At 43.6% G+C, this 20,365-nt stretch overlaps 1 protein-coding gene across 2 annotated transcripts in view; it reads right to left on the reverse strand.

Moving 5' to 3' along the window:
• Positions 1-11,109: 11,109 nt before the first annotated feature.
• Positions 11,110-20,365, reverse strand: part of ARMC8 (armadillo repeat containing 8) — an 80,533-nt gene continuing 71,277 nt past the window's right edge. For both annotated transcript variants that reach the window (XM_009323990.1, XM_009323991.1), the window contains 5 exons: positions 19,913-20,008; positions 17,550-17,645; positions 16,992-17,064; positions 15,622-15,715; positions 11,110-13,723 (listed from right to left, as the gene is read on the reverse strand). In XM_009323990.1, coding sequence (XP_009322265.1) covers positions 13,690-13,723; positions 15,622-15,715; positions 16,992-17,064; positions 17,550-17,645; positions 19,913-20,008 — 393 coding nt within the window. In that variant the 3' untranslated portion in view covers positions 11,110-13,689. The remainder of the gene's footprint in view (positions 13,724-15,621; positions 15,716-16,991; positions 17,065-17,549; positions 17,646-19,912; positions 20,009-20,365) is intronic.

A 20,365-nucleotide genomic window follows, 5' to 3' on the forward strand; every position in this document is an offset into this window, starting at 1 on the left:
CGCCGGGACTCGAACCCACGTCCGGCGACGCCCCCTCCCTGCGCAGGCGCAGCCCGGCAGGGCCACCCTCCCCCCCCACCCCGTGCCGGCCTTAAAGGGGCCGCGGCGCCCGGCACTGCGGGGAGGGACAGAGCCGACAGCGCTACCACACGAAATCCTTTTATTTACTGGGAAATCCCGCGTCTGCTCCACGTCGACAGCTGGGAAACCGGGCGCGGGACCGACGGGTGCGCTAACCTCCGAGGGAAGGAAAAGGGAAAAAATTAGTAATAGGTAAAGGAATGAGAGACAGAGATCAACATGCATTGCACCCCTTCCAGACCCACGGTGCCTTAGCTAAAGCCAAGTGGGTTTTGCTACAATTTCCAGCGTTTTGGGGCCCAGGATTTGGTGTGCACAGCGCCAGTCTGCAGCTGCGTCCCAGCAAAGCCAAGAAAAAGTGTCACTGTAGGTTAGAAATTGTGTGAGAGACGAAAGCCTTTGGGAATATGTGGCTAATTTTACACAAGGCAAGAGCTGGTGTAACAAGATTTGGTGCCTGAGCATATGTGTTTTCTTTTCCAGGTGGTTTTTAAAAGTTGCACAGCATTTACAGCTAGTTCAGTATTTCAGTTATTCAAGACAGAAGAAAGCCATGTGGGATTTCCAAGAGCCCTCGCCAAGCTCAGAGGCAAGGGGAGGAGTCAGTACTGACGAACGTAAAATAAAACACACATTGGAAGGATAAATAATTACAGTTTAATGATATCAGACACCCAAGCTACCCTGGTCTCTTATTTGTGCCTACATATACTGTTTCGAGGTGACACTATCCTGTGTACTGATCTGTCAGAGACTGGGGGGAGAGCCCACGTTGTGCCCATTTGGAGGAATGGCCCCTCCGGTGTCTGAGTAGCAGCAGCAGCTGAATCATCGTTTAGGGTTCCAGCTTTAGCAAAGGCACATACTAAGGGCACAAGGAGCATCCTACAGCTGTGCCTGCCTTACCAATTTGGCCTTCCCATTGTTCTTCTTGAAGAGCAGCCATGTTTTCCTCCTCTTTGGAGAAGGCTCTGTCTTGTACCTAGCAGCAAGAGCATGCGGATGAGCAAGGAGCATCCTGAGTGTCCTCTTACCCTCTAGGTGAGCATCTGCCAGACAGGTCCCCACTTTCCACCTCCACCTGAGCAGGAACCAGTCCTCCTGCTGTTCTCAGGGCCAGGCTCAGCTCATCAGTGAGAGCAGAGGATCTACCTGTCCAGGGTCACCTTCTGAGCTCTGAATCAGTTGACTAGCTGGGGAAAAAGCATTCACAGAAACAGGCCAGCCAATGTCACCAGAGAGAGCTGCTCAGTAGAGATAGCTTGCAGTTACCAACACACCATCATCTGTGCTTTGAAGATGCCTTAAGACTATCAGGTTACAGACAGGAAAGGCATTTTTGTTCCTCAGAAGTGCCATTAGTTCAGGAGTCCCAATTCAGGAGACCACACGCAAAAAGATGGTCCCTGTGACAGTGGCTCAGCAGACCAGCTGGGCTGGGGAGGGGTAGGCCTGGGGCTGTCTCTGGTTTCAGCTCCAAGGACTGCCCAGCTGCTCTAAGGATACACCCTGTACCAGCAGTGCCCAGGCTAGGAGTCTGGAACCAAAACAGGATCATGACACTTAAGATGACAAAAGTCTCCAGGCTGACGGAAGATTTAATAGCACTCTAAAGAAGTCATTGGTGACATGGAGAAGGTGACTAGGGAATAAGAGTCACTTCAATATATGAGAACTAGGGAGGAACTATCCTAGTTCTATCGCATAGAAGAGTTCAGAACAAACGAAGGGCAGCACTTTTTCGGTAACACTGTTCCCAACAGCACCCTGCCAGCAGCAGGCTGCTGGAGTTTGCTGGGCTGGCTCTAGGCTCTGACACCAGAGCTCACTGCTGTAAGGAGGAGAACATTTGCCATGCAATAGCCCAGGGTTTTACAGCAGGCATTACAGACTGCACAACCGCTGTTACTATAGAGCTGCTGAAAGGCAAAATGACTGATCACACAGTGATATCCAGAGTACAGGCACCAGGTCCCTGGAGCTGTAGATTAGTGAGAAAGATGAGCAGAGCTCTGGAAGATGCTCCAGGCAGAAATCCACAGAATCATTCACACCAAGAAACAAAAATGACTAAGATTGCAATGAACCGTTCCCTACCACAGCCTGAGAAATGCCATCACAGAGACCTGCTAGAGATCCTGGAATTAGTAGCTGATTAGGAAGGTAGCTTTAGGGAATAAAAAAATGCTTAGGGTAGGTGAACAAGTCAAGAGAAATCACAGTAGAGTTTCTCTTTCATCTTGCAGAGCTGGGTGGTTTGTACTGCTTTTCCTCTCGTCAATAGGACAGAGGTTTTGAAAAACACAGTCCAGTTTCCTCCATCTAGGTAGGCTCCGCAGGCTTGTGGACACTCAAGCAGCATGCTAACTAGATTTCAGAGTCAGTCCAGACAAAAGGACAGGACTTCTGCGAGGAAGTAACTCTGTTTTAGAGCTATGCTGGCACTGGGGAGCTGAACCTTTCCTCTGGCATGCACATCTACAGGTATTTAAGGATTCAGTGACTGATTACCACCACACGCTCTCCTCCATGTTCTAAAACCTTCCTTTCCACTGCCAGCTGTTCCAGGATGGTCTTCTGCAGCAATGGTGCATTCGCTCCTCTTACAACAGCTACTAATTCTCCTCCCTGAAAGGTGTGAAAAGCAAATCAGTCAGTAAGTGCTCAAGTGGTGCCCTCTGGGCTCTGGCAATCACCACAGCAGCACATCACATATGATATTAGGTACCAGGCCCTCCTCCCCAACAGAGCTGCTCTGCTCCAGAACAAGAGGGAAACTTTGGAATAACCTTCTTTGTTGTTCCTGATCAGCCTTAGGATGAACCAAAGCAGCTTGTGAGAGGAGTGAGGTCCTGCAGTAGCAGGAGCTGAACCTGAAGACCCCTCAGGGCAACACACATGTCCATGTGCTAACATGGCGTGAACACTGCTCACATGGACTCAGCCAGCCACAAGACCCTGTGGACATATACATCTTTCAGCAAGTCACAGGGATCCCTGGGCGTGAATGATAGGGATTTTCATGATAAAGATACCCTCTCATGGAGGGGGAAAGGGCCATGAAATATAGCCATCCATCACAGGCTACATGGGTCCTGCCCCAGGTAAAAGGAAAAAAAAAAACCCAACAAAAAAAGCTCAACAATCTCTAGCTAGAGGAGTTCCTGTAACTTTGTGCAATGTCTGCCTTTCACCCACCTGGGCAATTTTTAAACTGTTTTACTTCATTCACACCTTAATCTCTCCTAATTTTTTTTAATTAATAAAACAAAATTACATTGTTCTGTTTCTTGGTGGCAATGAAGAAGATATTTCAATTTAAACTTTGGCTGTATATTCTTATCCATGTAGCACTTGATCACCAGTAGATACCAGCAGATACAGAGCAAATAAAATTTGCTGTCACACATGAAAGAAAAATAATATCTCTCAAAAAGGACAGTTGTTCCCACTAGCAAGTGATATTTATTGCTATGCAACTACTGTAACAATATTTTCACTCACTGCATAAAACAGAAAGACAGGCTTGCATTTTCCTCTGTATTTTTCCAGAGCATCAATGGAATCAACTTCAGCCTAAAAGGAATGTAAAATAAAACAGGTGTTTCTAGAAAAGCATTTCTGCTTCAGAGGAATACACATAAAACTGCCTCAACTCAGACACCCTCAGCTGGCATACAGCAAAACACCTCTGGGTCCCAGTCTTACAGACCAAAATGACACTGGTCAGAGCCAGGGCCACAACCTACTCCCAGCTCAGTATCAGCAACCTGAGAAACAGGCAGATGTCTGGCAGATCTCACCTGCAGAGGTTGGAACAGCAGCTCTTGTGAGGCAGGGATATCTACCTCACAGCAGCTTGCCTGAGTGAATCCCAGAGAAAAAGCCTGTAAAACTTAAATTGGGGCCCCTTCTCTATGAGGAGTGTGAGAAGTGACAGGAGGAGCTGTGATGGCAGCAGCAGCAGAGGCAGCAGCTGCAGGGAGTGCTGAGCAGTGGCCTCCACAAGAAACCTTGCTGCCCACAGCTCTGTCAGCCATCGAGAGCTGGCCTTCAGCCAGGAAAGGCATTTAAACACAGGATCACAGCATGACTGAGGGAGGCAGGGACTTCTGAAGGGCTCTAGTCCAAGCCCCTGCCCAAAGCAGGGCTAGTCTCAATTTTATAGGAGATTGCTCAAGGCTGCATTAGCTTTGAGCATCTCCAAGAATCAGTGCTCCACAGTCTCTCTGGGAACTTGTCCCAGTGTCCAACCACTCCTACGCTGAATACTTTTTCCTTCTATCTACTTGGATTTTTCCCTGCTGCAACTTGATCCCATTACCTTTTGTTCTTTTGCTGTGTACCACTGAGAAATGTCTCTGCCTTCTCTATTAATCCCTCACTAGACATCTGTCCCTTAGTCTTCTCCAGGGTGAACAAACCCAGCTCCTTCAGACTCTCCCTGTACATCAGAGGGACACGTACGTTAATGATTCTGTCTAGTGTTACTTGCTTAAGCAGAGATCTGAAAAGTACAGAACAGTTGAAGCCTGAAAATTCTTAATGATGAGAGTTTTTATTGATGTAACCAAGTGTCTGTATTTGGCAGGCTCACTCACACAAGCTGGAACTCCAGGACTGTTATCATTTTAGCTGATTATTGGAAAGATAAATGACTTCAGCCTTTAGTTACCTGCTAATTTCAGGGGACTGGATATTTTAAGCAGTGCCAAATTAGACCTTACCACAGCAAAATGCAGAAGATCACTGCCAACTTCATTCCTTATTTTTTGGAAAAGATCCACTACTGTTTTGCATGGACCACACCAGGCTTGAAACGCATCAACAACTGCAAGCAGGAAAGTTAGTAAGAATTAGGTCAAAATGGGTCAGCTTAGACATAGACCAATAGGCTGGTTTGTGTACTTTTCCACTTTGCAGCATAATCATTTGGAAGGGGACTGCAAAAGGGTGCTAGTGCAATAAGAAGAATCTTGAGAACCTGCGAGGATTGAGGTCTCCCTCCTCTGGTGACCTCTGCAGCACTACCCTGGGGAAGGAGATTTGCCTCATGCCCAACTAGAACTTCCCAAGCTGCAACTTGTGGCTGTTGCTCCCATAGTTCTGTCTGGAGTGTGGCAGGACTCCTGTGAGCGCTAGAAGGGCTGTGGATTCAATTCTGAAGTAGAAACTATCATACTCTTTCAGGGCTTCAAATGCTGGATCAGAGGATGAAATCACATTATAAAATAGCAAGCTAATAATGTTATGAAGGAGTCTTTAGAAGAAAAATTGACATGGCTGTGATCTTGGAAGTACTAGATTTTCTACAGAAAACTGCTGCACAGAGATAGAGCACATGGGGCTTACCTAACAGCCCTCTAACCTCCACCCTCGGGAACCAGGGCTGTTCCTTGCACTGGGGACAGTCCTGCTCCAAGCAGATGGCTGGACTGGAGACTCCAGAAGCTCCTGCACCAGAACTGCTTTGATTGTATGACAGTTGTCCGACATAAATGAAGACGACTACAACCTCCAGCTAGTCTCACCTCTGTTAGCATATTTCTTTCTTCCATTCAGGGCAAGAGGAATGGAGGGACTGACTGAACATCCATATCAGTAGTAATTGATTCTTAACAGTACCGGTGTCCTTTTAACACAGAACAAAAGCAATCTAGTATGTTGACCAAACCCTTACCAATGAGTCCTTTGAGACACAGCATTTCTTCCCAAAGCTCCTGGCTATTGATGTTAATCTGTGTGAAAATTTAAAAACACAGTAAAAGCAACAGTAAGTCATCAGGTACTACCTGGTTGCTGCAAACATAATGACAAATCACCTCATGCTTGCACTTAAGCTGGACACATCTGCCTGAAAAGGTATTACCTGAGCACTCAGGAAACTCTTTTGACTGCAATCCTCTCACCTCTGACTAGCTGGGCAGGGCCACGCTGTGCTAGAACATGGGTAGAAAACCTCTGAGAAAAAACAGCTGAAGTCAGATATCATCGACTTACAAACTCTCATTCCTTCCCCCCTTCCCACATGCTCTTGCTACTACCTGACACCACCTCTGAGAGACCCATCAGCAAGCCAGCTAACTCTGTTTAAAAGCTTATTGGATTAGAAACTCATGTTGTCTCACAAGAACCAAGGAAAGGCAGATGGAAAGGGTAGCAGCGTCCAGCCAAGAACAAGCCCTCCCCTGTTTAGTGGCAGCAACGACTTGAACGGTCTGGCTGCTTGGGGACCCCAGACTCAGTCTGCAGAGAGACTAAGAGTTGTTCTGGGGCGACTTGGGACACAGCCCCCTGCATCTTATCAGGGCCTCCGGCTGACTGACCAGAGCCCTAGCTGAACCTACCAGGCTGTGTCGTGTATGGCGCAAGAGGGAAGGTCTGTGAAATACCTGTACAACCTCAGGTTTTTCCTGGCACTCTCCTGCTTTTATGGCAACACAACTCCTTGTGGGGCCATGCAGCAAGATCTGAGAGCAGGGAAGGGCTCCAGATGTCCCTCTGGTGCCTTGGCTTACCGTACAGCCCTGCAGGTGTGCAGGTAGTGCAAGAACAGCAGGCAGTGGGGATGAGGGACCCTGAGCTCCCTACCACAGCACTCCTGCTGTAGAAGAAACACAGAGCTACTTTGCTTTCACTTAAATGGAAGTCTGATACGTAATGACGTTTTAACACAGGCTAGCAGCTCAGTTAAGAGCCACTGGCAGAAAACTGACTAGACTGGTTCTTTGCAGGCTGCCTGGATCACAGCACAAGAAGCATGGACTTGGAGGAGAGCCACACACACATTGACACCCGCTAGGTCCCAGCTCAGCAGGGACCTCCCATCAGAGCCAGCATGGTGCTCAAAAGCAGCAGTAAGGTGGTGGTCTGGGCTGACCTGCAGCATTGAGTGCTGCTTCAACATACTCATCTCCAGCACACATCCTCCTTTCCTCACACCTATTTCAGACCCAGTCCTCATCGCATTTTATAAGCCAGATGATTCTCCACCAGCAGTTTCTCACCCTCCCTGCACACAAGCTATACTACTTTGTTAAGATGTTTCAGTCTTGATAAAATAAACTAGTAAATACACAGCTTTCATGATGTCTGGGCACTAGAGGGTGGTCTGAGCCCAGCATATCCTTACCTGAATTACCAGCTGCTATCTAAAGACTTCCAAAACATAGTGAACAACAGAGAGCATAGAAAGATCTAGGTTGGAAGGGATCTGTGGAGTCCTTAGTCTAATCTCCTGCTCAAAGTTCAGTGTCAGATCAGGTTGCTCCAGGGCTTACTCAGTCAAGGATGCCCTAGACAATTCCATACATTGTGCCATGTACTATATTATCCCACACTTCCAATACTGTTATTAGAAAGGAAAATATCTTTAGCATCTTCCCCATCTTACAGGACTTGCCCTTCAGTATGTACTTCGAAAAACACAATAAGTTAAAAAAAATAAGGCTTCTTAAGAAATGTAAGATCTGTTTTTGTTCATCCTGAACAATGACGATTCCTAATTAACTTTCTCAGTCGGTATCATTAATCCTAACTACATTTAGTCTACATTGGAAGAGAGTAAGTTGCAGTAAGGCCTGCTATTTTACAATCATTAACACCAACATGCATTAAAGGACTGCTAAAATTGCAACGCCAAGAATTCCAAGCATGGAAACTCCAGTGCAAATTAAATGGCCTCTTACACATTTTCAGAGATGTCCCTGGAGGTCATACAGTACAGTTTCTCCAGGACCCCACCTCACTCAGAGAATGGGGAGTTGTTCCAACACCTCTGTCTGTTCTCCTGTTTAGCACATGACCCCAAGCCTAATTTTTTTCAGAGAACACCTGCAGAATTAAGAAATTTAATTATTCCAGTTATCACTAGTGCTAGGACCACCCTTGGAGTGTTTCACAGAATGTTAAGAAGTTCAAATGATTTATGATAATAATTTGTGATAATGAGTTCAGCCGTGAGTTCAACTGATGGACTCTGAAGGTTGCTGGCATTACTTTCTAAGTGCTTTGCTAATTTGGATGCCCTGAGGCTGCTAGTACTTGGCTTTTCTCTAACATAACCAGAACTTTTCTAGGACATCACATCATGTCCTATGTGAGGTTCCGCTTTCATCTGCAGATATGAACAATCCCATTTTTGCAGATCTAGACCCAGCTTTCCCTTAGTTGGCAAAGGTGCAAAGTCTGATTGATGTAGTTTTCCCCATCACACAGGAACGCAGTTGTACAAGCAGCAGTAGGAACCATTTTTACCTTAATAAAGCGATCCTCTTTCTCTTATACAAAAGTTCACATTTTCACTCCACGCTTTCCAATTTTAACAATGAACGAACAAAGTTATAGAGCCCATAATCTCCTTCAGTATTTCTCTCTTGTGAAGACTGAACTTGTTTCAAAATTTGAAGACCTTCATAACCTATTTTGGGTTTTTCAATGTTTTTTGCATACTAAACTGCTCTCAGAAACCTTCTCTCCCCTAAGCAGGTAGTTATAAAGCATCATTAGGTCACTTAGGCAGTGTAAATAGGGAAAAATTTCTCTACACATCATTGTGAAATAGGTTTTTTAGCCTTTGAATTTTTCTTGTACCTCCTAACTTTTCCACCTTTTCAGCGATCTTTCTAAACACGTGAGCTCATCAGAAACGTTCAGTGACACTTGCCGTTCAGGAGAAACCCCCCCTTCCCCAGTTCCCTACTTCTAAATGTCCTCTGAACAATTGTCCTACGAAACACAGATACATTTAGATCTATGAAAGCAGCCAAACCCGTGCCAGCTCATAACAGGTCTGAAACACAACCTGCAGCCCCGTAGCAACCTCCCTCTGCACCCCACAGCACTGACTTCAGGGAACAGGTTTGACTTGCCATGTTTTCCCATGCTTCCTACCTGTCTTCAGGAACACTTTTCCACCACAAGGACCTCACAGTAGGGCTTTGCCAGCAGAATCTGAGATACCCCAAGACCGGACTTCATCCTTTGCACTTACTATGAGTTTAAAAGAGATTTTAAAAGGCTGGCTCCTACTGACCTGCAGTACTACCTCCTTTTTCTTTGCAGCCATCCTTCTGCAGGAACAAGGGTCCTTTGAGCAGCAGTCCCAAGTGCAAAGCACTGCAGGCGTCCTCTAATTATGTGAATCCAACTGCTGGCCAACCTGCACCATAGAGAAGGCTTTTTACCTGTCTTTGCTCCTCCACCCACGACATACCACCTACAGCAGCATCCCTGCCCTATTGGAGGGAGCAGGGTTGGCTCAGCAGTGCCCAAAGCCTGGACACGGCTCTGCTTGCACCCTTTTCAGGGGTGAGGTGCTGCTGCAGGGCCTGACTTGCTGCTCACTTTTAGAGACACAGCAGCTTGTCCCCCTTCACCCCAGTGAGGGTGGCAGAAGCGAACCGGCCCCAGCCAGGGCCTGGCAGTACCTGTGTGGTGGCTGGCAGCACCCCAGCGCTGCTATGGCAGCCCTGGCAACGTCGGGGCGGAGCGGCAGCCCGGCCCGCCCCCCCTCCCTTCTCAGTGTCCGCTGCAGCCAGGAAGTTCAGCTCCATCTCCTCTGTTACTCCCCTTCAAGCAGCAGCAGCTGGAGCCCCTCTGCCTCCTCTTTGCCTGCCAAACCTGCCCAACTCCCCCTGCAGGCCCTGTGCCCCCAGCCCACCACACGCTCCCTGGCTCCAGGGAGCCTGTCCCTCCCAAACTAGGAGCCCAAAACAAGGTCCGGGATCCAGACATGACCTCCCCAGCACCGAGCAGAGGGGATAAGCTGCTGGCCCCACTCCAAACGCAGCTCAATTTTTGAAGGTTGGTTGGGTTTTTTCTTATTTGCAGTGAGCACACAGCACCTGTGCCCAGAACCCCCGAGGGTGATGCCCATTTGGGCAGGGCTGCTGCTCATCCTGTCCATTCCCATGCCTGGGGTCACTGCGCTCCAGGTGCAGACCTTGGTGGTGCTGCTTCTTGTCACGCAGCACACAATGTTATGGTGGCCAGGTCCTCCAGCTGGTCAAGGGCCGTCCTGGTTGAGCTTGTGACACATCAACTCCCCTAGTAACCCCAGGGGACACTGTCCAGTGCCTCCAGGGGACATGGTAGGGCTGAGCCTTGGCAGGGGCTCCCCTGCCTCCAGCACCAGCTCAGCAGAGCAAACCGCACCCCTGGATGCCCCCAGTAACTGTCTCTTTTTGTAGAAATAAGCCTCCAGTAAAGTCCTGATGATTTTAACCACCACTGAAATTTTGCATGTTTACACCTGTCATGCACTTACATTTTCGGATTACCAAAGACAGTCCTGTTAAACCCATTTTCTAGCCTTCAAGAATCTAATCTCATGCACCTCAATTATTCTTCTGCCTGCTGTGCCACTGCTACAGCAGTTTCATGGAGGCGCAGCATCTACTGCAATGGCTAAAGTCTGTAAAAATAAATTTTAAAAAATATGAGGTGTTTGCCTTAAGAATATACTGGCACAAGATGCTTTCGAGCAGGTCACTTCACTTCTTTCACTATTCCAATGCAAATCTGTGATTGGAACAACAGCCAAATGACAAGTCTCATTTGACTTTCTGTATGGGAGAGACTACTCCAAACATGGCCTGGAGGTGGTGGGGAGCAACCAAGCGTACCACTTGTCTGACAACTAGCATGCCAAACTCCATGCAGAACTATTTGACCTTTTGACACATGTAACCTTTGAGAGAAGGACTACCACTACTGGACCCAGACATAAAGAGCGGACATACTTATCAAAATTCATTAGGACTGGTTTTCAGAAGAGAAATGGCACAAGAACAGCAGAAATCCTGGTGATTTGTATTATGTCCAGACCAACTCTATACTTGCTCTGGTTCTGCAAGCAACCCTGTAATTCACAAGACGCTGCTACCTAAATAAAGTTGGTAAAGATCTGGCCAACCAGCAAACAAGTTTGTTCCCACTGTGAATCTCAGGCTAGCAACTGTCAGTCTGTAGAGAAGCTGGCACAGAAAGCTGAGATTTCTCCATGAAGCTGAGAAAAATCTAGATGTTCTGGTAAAGTTCTTTTTATTTACAGTATTCTTCTTTTTGTACATACCTATAGCAACATCAAAAATTATTCACAAAGCTTAACTGAATGTAAAAATGTTCTCATCCAACAGTTTGTCCTATCAATATCTGTGGAAAATGTCAACTGTTCTCATGCAGCAACAAGATTGTCTGAGCATTGTTTTTTTAGTTTTTCTGGTAGAATTTTAGGAAACCACCTCAAACCTTGTACACAGATACTTACCCACCTTTTTTCTGAACACCTTTAGGCATCGAAGTTTTATAGAATCAAACTCAGATTTGCTTTTAGAAACGTGAATTGGGGGAGGATGAGAAGAGATATGTAAGAACTAGAACTTGAGCTCCTAAACATACATAGCAGGAGTGCAAATTTAGAAGTCAGATGCATGCTGTACAGTTTTGCATTTACAATACCTGCCTCAGAACTTTTTTCTCAGCAAAAATACATTTGATTGACTTTTATAACTAAGACTTCACTTCTGAGGTACTGATATTTATCAAGTTCTCACATATTTTTACTTTCCCTTTTGTTCAGCCCCCAAAGTCCATCATGAAAAATTTGCAGAAGGGCATTAAAAAACTGCCAGTCACTTACTGCAATGCCTGGGGAAAAAGTGTCAGGTGCTCACTTTTATTTGTCTTTCAAGAGTGGAAGAAGTTACATGAAATGTATATATTCTCCTTTGCAACCAAGTGATAACAGTTATCTGATACATAGCACATTCAAATTCCAGGCCAAACTGTGGTAACATTTTCTGACACGAGTCGTTACCTTGGAAAAAAGTAAGGCTATCACAATTTGACCTTCTGATTAGAAATAAAAGATTAAGATACTTATCAAAATTGGTTAGCAAAGTTACAGACCTCTCTTCTTGCTGCAGCCTTCCTCAAGTTCAATGTAACAAAAGAAAGATTTGGTTTAAGACATCGGCTGCAATCTTTAGTGTGCCTGTTAGTGCTATGTAAATATAGTGTTTGGAGATTCTGACTATTAAAACTATGGTCTAAACTGAAATCAGAAAGTAGACACGGGAAGAAAGCAAGAACCCTGAACCGCATGAAGGAGAGCTCCTTGCTGCCCTCATTTGCTTCTATGCATATTTGACTGTGAAGCCACTGGGGTCTCATATTCCAGCCTAACCTTACAGTCATCTTCATTTGTACTCATATTTTTTTTCCTCCACACTTACAGGCACAATTTCAGGAACTTATGGACAATCTAGGCTTCTGAATGCAGTAAAATCCCATCGCTTATTATCCAGGTATCCAAATCCATGCAAGTGTGTATATCTGAATATATACACAAAAATCTGTAGCAACATTACTGAGCTAAAAAAAAAACACCACCCCAACAAAAAACAAACCACAAACCAAAACCCCAATTTTCCCATCCCTTCCCCAACTTAATGCACCCAGCTGATCTTTCATGGAAATAATATGTAAGTCACTTAACTGTATTTGGAAGTAAAGGATGCAAAACAAAAGCAAACCCTTAATCACTGCTTGCCAGCTCCTTCTAGTCTCTTGAAAGTATAACTTCCGCAACATACTGTTTGCTCTATTGATATTAGTAATCAATAGAGCAATTGATAGCAAATACTTATCACCAGTGAAATAAGCTAATCCTTCAGCAATTATCTGAGCAAGTTCGTGGCTACTAAAGCAATAGCTTATGCCTGCTGATATTGCAGCCACCTGTTCCTTTCCAGAAAAGTCAACAGTCATGCTAACTCTGAAGTATGAGCTTTTCTTCTAAAAACGTAAAGAAAACCCAAAACAATCCAGTTGATCCATTCCATGGATTTGAGCATGTCATCAGTACCAGGTGACCTTGTACAGTGGTAAAAAACTCTTGGACCTTGTCAGTACAGAATGCGCTGCTTATAATTTGGGGTCTACTGTCTCCCTCTATTTTTCTCTTTAAAAAGGAAGTATAATCTAAGTTAAGCTGAAATTCAGAAATGCATATATTTTACTTAAAAACATTCATCTGTTCAAAATTCAAAATAAACTTTATGGGATACAACAGTTTGGTTTTTTTTTTTAAATAACATTTCATTCAAACTGTATATAATTCATTGAAGTATTCGTACAGCAAACAATGGTTAACCCTTGAAAACCTGTAGAAAAAGATTTTCACACAAAAAAAAGGAAAAACAAAATTGAGGTATCACACCCACACACATTCACCCAAGCACATGCACGCACTCGAGCACACTCACACACATCCACACACGCAGGCTGCAGCAAAAGCAGAAAATTGTAGGCCCAAAAGGAAAATGATGACTGATTGTTCTATCCGAAAGTCCAGGTAGCTCAGGAAAAAAAAAACCCAAAAAACCAAAACAACCCCCCAAGAGTCCTCTGAGTAAAGAAACTACCTCAAGAAAATTCTCAAGTGCACTGGAGACCTGATCATTTAAACTGTTTCTGCAAAGCAGCTCCCTGCACCTGAGAAAAATGCAGCCCAAGGTGACTTGTGCAAATATAAGGAGTCAGGAATATCTCCTGCTATTCCTTAAGTAGACATGAGGGGTGTCCATAGATTCAATTAGTCTTTGATCATGCAAGATACTGCTGGAGTGCTGTCTTCGCCCTGCAATAAAGGAACAACCTGTTAATTATTGGGGTTTGTCTTTATAATCAATAGCTTTATGTACAAGACTCTGCATTGTGCCAGCAAGAGAGGGAGGATGAAGGAGTGAAGTAAAAGGAAGCCGAGTGGCTGGCTCCTTCAGTTTGGAAGAATCTAGCCCATGGTGCAGAAGTGCTCTGCGTGGGCTGTAACAATTTAAGAATCCACCTTGCATCTAAGAATAAGATGATCTAACCAAGTATTATTAGATGCTCAGCACAAACTGAGCAACTTTCAAGTATGGTGGGGCTTAAGATGTATATTGAACCTCATTATCAACACACCTTATAAAAAACCCTTAAGAGCAATAATTGTGAAGAGCAATTACTTTTCTGTAATACAGATTACCATGAAAAGCAGGTCTTTGAGCTGAGAAATGAAGGAGGTGTCATAACTCAGGACATACTAGAAGCACGTTAGTCCTGTCAGGAATACCGGCCCTACCAAAAACATACAATGAGGCGAGAGGGAGAAAAGAAGCAACAGCCAGCCTAACACTGGAATTTATGTAATCTAACATCGTGCAACATTTTTGTTAAGAAAAAAACACCTCCCAAAAGTCTAGAGTTACAGTTTCGTCATCACTTCAGCTAATTCAGTGTTTCCTACCACCTGAAGTGAGAAGCTTTGCTATTCCTTTGTCCCCCACACCTCCCAACCACACTATCATGACCTGGACAGACTTTTCCAAGATCTGATACAACTCAGCAACCCAGAAGAAAATTAATAATCTTCTTCTAAGTTCCCTGCTACGTTCACAAGTTGTATCAGCTCACTGAGGGGACTGATGAGGCAGAGTTGGAACAGGGTGAACAGTGGGAGCAGGTGGCCAGAAGAAACAGGAGGGACAGTGACTTGCAACACTGCTAAGCACAATCAGCTCCCTGTCTCTTAAAACCAAGGCTTAAGTGTTGACAAGCAAGGCCCATTTACCAGAAAGTATTTTTACTGGTGTAAGTTTTCCTATTTCTCACTGTTTTAAAACCATATTTAGCTTTTCCATAATTTTCTGTGAGCCTGCTTATTGATATCTATATGTTCCTGATTATCACCTTCAATACTGATACTTTGGCATAGATTTTAAACAGAGAAGTCCTAACTTTACTACAAAGATGTCTAAGAACACAGGAATATATTCCATAAAAACAAGAAACCCAAATTTAATGCATTTTAAAACACTGCACAGTTTTGAGTTGTGTTGTCTGTATATGACCTCTTCCAAAAATCAGATCATCTCCTTCAGTTCATGAAAGAAATATGGGTTGTTACTAACTGTAGGTGGGATAACTGCAAAAAGTTAACATAAAAAGCCAGAAACTGTCATTAGCTATTTTGGTTATATGTGTTTGTGAAGAAGCTAGATGGTCTGTGTAGATACTATAATATGAGTAACAGAACAGGTAAGTGAAAAGTTACTGTTGAGCTTAACTAGTTTAAAAGCGTTTAATTGAGATTAACAACAGTGGTGATCCTGTATTATCTTTTTAATTCATAGTGTTATGTGATGGTTTACCATTGTTCCAATCCTCTGGAACTTTGTTAGTTAGTCCAAGGTTTACACAAATATTTGTGTATCAGTGATATTTCAGAGAGGACCCTCCACTGGCTTAGATGATCTTAAGTGTAGTTATTTCATACTATTGAGAACTTCAGTAAAATTTGTTACTCCTGAGCAATACAAAACCTGCTCTTTAAATAAGTGTTCATCACAATTTCTTTATACACCATAAAACTCAGTGCAATGATAGACAGTTTTTCTGGGGAATTTTTCTATAGTCAGAAGATTTCAAAAAAAGATACTTTTTTAATAAAAAGCAAAGATTTCCCTCTAATCTTCTTGGATATTTCTTTATACTCACTTGTCACACAGATTTGGATCTGATGACTGACTCAATTTATGTAGAATATCTACTATTCCCATGTCTCGTAGTTTATCTTGGCGTTCTTGTGAACCTATAACAATAAATCACATTGTTGGGAATACCACCAAAAATAAATGTCTGCAGAACAGAAGAAAGGAGTGGTAGCAGAAACCAGCTTAAAGGAGGAGTATAGAATACAGTTCAGTTAGAACACAGCAATGGAAAAACTCCCTCAGCTGTGGCTACTTCCCAAGGGAACTCTAGTTTCTTTTTTTTTTGTACTCCTCCACATGCATATGTTTAAACAAAATTTTGAAGGCAAAAATCTGAACACATTTTATCCTAAAGTAAGAAGCTTGACTTCAGTTGGTTCATTCTCATCTCTCCGACTGGGACGCAGAGAACATTTAACTGGAAGCGTGTTTTTGAGTCTGACTTGTAGGACTATATAATGCCAGTATAATGAGCAGAAAGCCACCAGGAGCATAGTCAAGTGTCACACACTGAATGAAGTTCTGTGATGTGAGAGATGTGGAATAAGTTACACAGTAGGGGAAAAAAAAAAAAGAAAACCAAGTAGAGACACTGATTTCTTTGCTGAAGAGCAGCATGGTCAACTTGAGGGTCTGTAAACCATCCAAGGAAGTCCTCCTCCCAGCCCCACCGTTCCTCAAAGCACACCACCTCCCACCACTCCTTCCCTGCCATTTCTTCCAGCTCCACACTGTTGCCTCCATCTGCCCTCTCCACTCTCACCACAAACACACGTTTTTCTGTGCAGCAGCATCCTTAAGCTCCCTCCTGGTTACCTTCCATTGTTCCAGGCCATGACTCTTCTTACTGAATGCCTTCCCCATTCCTTCCTGTTCCACACACAAGTCCTTTGCCTGGTTTCAGAGACACACCGCCCAACCCAATCAAGCCATCCATGCTGGGGAAAATTTCTTTGCAACAAATCCCCTTTCTAATCCATTTATCCTCTCCAGTGAACCTGTTCCCTCCAACGAGTTTCCACAACCTCCTTAAGACTTGGAAGCTCTCTTACTAGGATTCTCTTTCACTCCAATTATTTTCAGATTTTACAGAAATGCTACAGGTGGAAACCTCCCGCTGTGTGACTCTCATCAACTTCTATTTATTGACACTCTCTTCTTGTGTCTCCCCTTCCTGCCCCATAACAGCTCTCTACACTTCCCTCAATATCCTCCTGACCACTCTCGCTTATTCCATGTTACACCTATAATGATGTCTCCCTTTATGCTTTGGATCCCACGGTGCTGTGCACTGCAAATATTGATTACTATGCAACATTAGCCTTTTGATCAGGATATTAACTTGTATATGCATTAATAATGAGGCTTTCTTACCTTCTTCTTCATTCCATATGAGATTAGATATACAGAACATGGCAGCAAGCTGAAGTTTAGCATTTGAATGACTCTAAATATAGAAAAATAGTACTCAAGTTTAGAAGAAGAAATTCAGAAATTCTCAGACTTACATTTTGGCATTCATCCTGTAATAAATAAGGTAGCAAAGCTGGGACTAATTCTTTTCTACAACTTCTCTCAGACAGTGCCATAACATAAGGCACTTGAGAAGTGTTCAATCCCTTCCAAATATTTATTGAGTTCTACAAGATAAGCCTTTTCCAAGATCATGAAACATTTTCCATGTAGATTTGCTACAGGTATTGCTTAAGTCACTGTAACATTCTTATGGGAAATAACGACTGGATTTTCCTTTTAATCAGATCCTCAGTACACCTCTGCCATACAGAACTGCATGACATGGTTTCTTAAACACAACTGGGTATATGAAAGTTAAGTGCATGATACTGAATAATTTGCAAGACAAAATGCTGAAGTACTCTTTTCATTCCTGCAAAAGACCAACATAGAACCTTTAAGAGAAATGCCCCATACCATGTAGTATTTGATTTTCTGCAGGATGTCATCATTGGTCATAATCAGTTCTTTTGCTGTTGTTCCATCTGCTATATTGGCAAGTATACATAATGTCTGAAAGAGAAAAACTGTTAAGTCATTTGGCCACAGATCACATCCCATGATTTATACAGTTTCCCTGACAGCTTTGAACTTGTGACAAACAATTTCTTTAATTAGTTTTAATATCTTTAATCTGGAGTTTCCAGCTTGCTTACATCTGGGGCCAATGCCAAAGAGTTAACAGCTGTGGCTGAACAGCCCTGGCAAAAAAAAAGAGTCATTACCATTTTAAAATAAAAAGCAACATTCATTAATTCATTTCAATAAGTAAAAATTTTAAGTCTCTCATGGAAATACGCAGCATATAGGAAAGACTAAATACATGGGAAAATAAAGCAGTCTATTCTTTATCAGTGACTAGGGGGAAAAAAAAACCAAAACCAAACCCCAAACATATCCTTCTAGTTCTGCAGGCCAGGAAAAGGAAAGACAGAGGTCTATCTGCTGATCTAGCAGAGTAATAGTTTTTTTTCCAACAAGTCTAACCACACATCTTACCTGCAGAGATAACTCAAACTACTAATGCATCTGGTTATTTTCTGCAAATTATAGAAGCCATCCTACAGAATAATTGACCTTGAAGCAACTAGGCCCATGTTGGCACTACATGCACATGGTATTAAGACTTGCAGAAGCAGCTTTCCTGGTCCTCAGGAGGCACCGGGAGATGCTCTACAAATTCTTTCCCAAAAAGCTGTGGAAGAACTTAACCACCTTTTCTGGTCATGCAGGGATGATTACAGGAGGACACTGGAGAATGATCAGCACTTGTGTGATGCCTGCGTCCAAGCTGCACTGCATTCATGTCAGCAGTTGTAGGAATTTATTACTTCCAAGCTGCTAACTACATACTGATGAGCCAGTCAGTGATAGAGATAAGCACTGTCCTGCTGCTAGAAGTATGGGCCCTTGTGTGCAGATAGGCAGTACTGGATGCATGACTTAATTCTGAAATAAGAACAAACTGCTGATCACATCACAGGGACAAAGAAAGTGCTCTATGCATAAAGACCCCAAACCCTAAAGGTTATATTCAACCCTAGTCCACTAGCCTTTTCCAAGAGTATTTCTCAAGTACACTGATTCTCCTCCAAAATAATTCTGAGAGGCCTGGCAAGGTAAATGACCTTCTATAGCAATGAAGGCCATTCCTGTCACTAGAGCTTTTTCAGGAAGAACTATTTAGAAAGACAACTGGTTAATCCTCAGCTTTTTCAGAACCATGGTATCACCAAACTTGCTACCTATTAAGAGTCTTTTGGGGTTTTTTTGCTAGTTTTGCACTTAAATAGTCATAAAAGGCCTGTTTGCCTTCAGCCCATTCTTCACTGAGCAGAGATTTAGACCAGTCTGGATTTAGCTGTATTTTTACACTTATTTGCCATGCTGTTTGCTACCAATATCCATCCTAAGCCAAAGCAATCCTCTGGAATCTCCCACAGCTTCTCGCTGCCCCCGTTCTTCATCACCACATGCCCTGTATGAGGAAGAACCGGGGTTCTCCAATTGACAGTCTTGTCTGTCACAAGAGTTGATCAGCCAAATTCTGCCCATCTATCCTCTTACTTTTGCTTTAGCATCCCCGCAGCAGGTATCCCTGTACACAGGCCCCATTATGCTGCCACCAAACCAGGGATGCTTCTTCCTACTGGCTATCTCCTCTTTCCTTCTCCATTTCCTCTTGCATATTGCTTTTCTTAAGTTTTGTCAGGGCAAGTCCCTCCCCACTTTTTCCTGGGCTACACCAGATCCTCTTTTCCCTGCTAGTGCCTCTCCTCCTCTAATCACTGCTGCCTCCTGCAGGCACCCAAGAACAGCTGAGTTAGCACATCTCCCAGCAGAACATGTGTTTCTGCCAGCAAGGCAGGCGATGATGGTATTCATTACTGACTGCTCCAATGGCTGCTATAGGAGCAAATAACTACGACACTTTCCCCAGTGTGAAATACTGGCTTCTTTCTCTTCTCTTGTTCCTACTATCCCCTTTCTTCCGTGGAATTGCCTTAGATTTAATTCTTCTGCTCTCACATACAGTGCCCTCCTCTTTACCAAACCTACATTTTAAAAAACATTCTGAATTCAATTCAAACACATTTGTAATAATCCATTAGAAAGGAGAGCATTCTTGTAGGTACTAAGTTATTAATCTGACAGATCTCAGTAAAATATTCACAGCACATCATAACCCCAAACAAAGATGACATGTTGAGAAGAGTAAGCATTCTTAGCTGTTTCTTAAGTTTTATTCTGCCAAGACAACATGAAACAAAAAAGGGTACCTGCTCTTTGACTTCTATATTGTGCTCCCCTTCCAGAATGAGGGTCACCGCTTGCATGATTTGCTTCCCATGAGTGCTCATTATATGGTCTATGTGCTGCCAAAGCAATGATGAAATACAGTCAGCGTAACTTTCCAGACAAAGAAGGGGCATTCCTACTTGAATTACTTTACGTAAAGAGTAGCAACATTGCACAAAGACCCTAGCTCCTAGTAAGGTCTCCCAAACCCAAGAATTTACCACAACAGAAACACTTCATAATATTCCTCTTCATTTGAAGCCTGGTCTTGTTTGAGAGAGCATGATATGGACCTTGGTTCTGATTTCACTGTAACCCGTAGAAAAGACAATGGTTTCCCAGTTGCATGGAAGCCAGTCTGAAGACTGAATCCTGCTGGACCCAAGCTCTAAGTATGATGCTGCAGTTAGAAAGAACCACTTCTCTTCTCATAA

This window comes from Pygoscelis adeliae, unplaced genomic scaffold (assembly GCF_000699105.1).
Source record: "Pygoscelis adeliae isolate BGI_AS28 unplaced genomic scaffold, ASM69910v1 Scaffold485, whole genome shotgun sequence".
In the NCBI taxonomy this organism is placed as follows: domain Eukaryota; kingdom Metazoa; phylum Chordata; class Aves; order Sphenisciformes; family Spheniscidae; genus Pygoscelis; species Pygoscelis adeliae.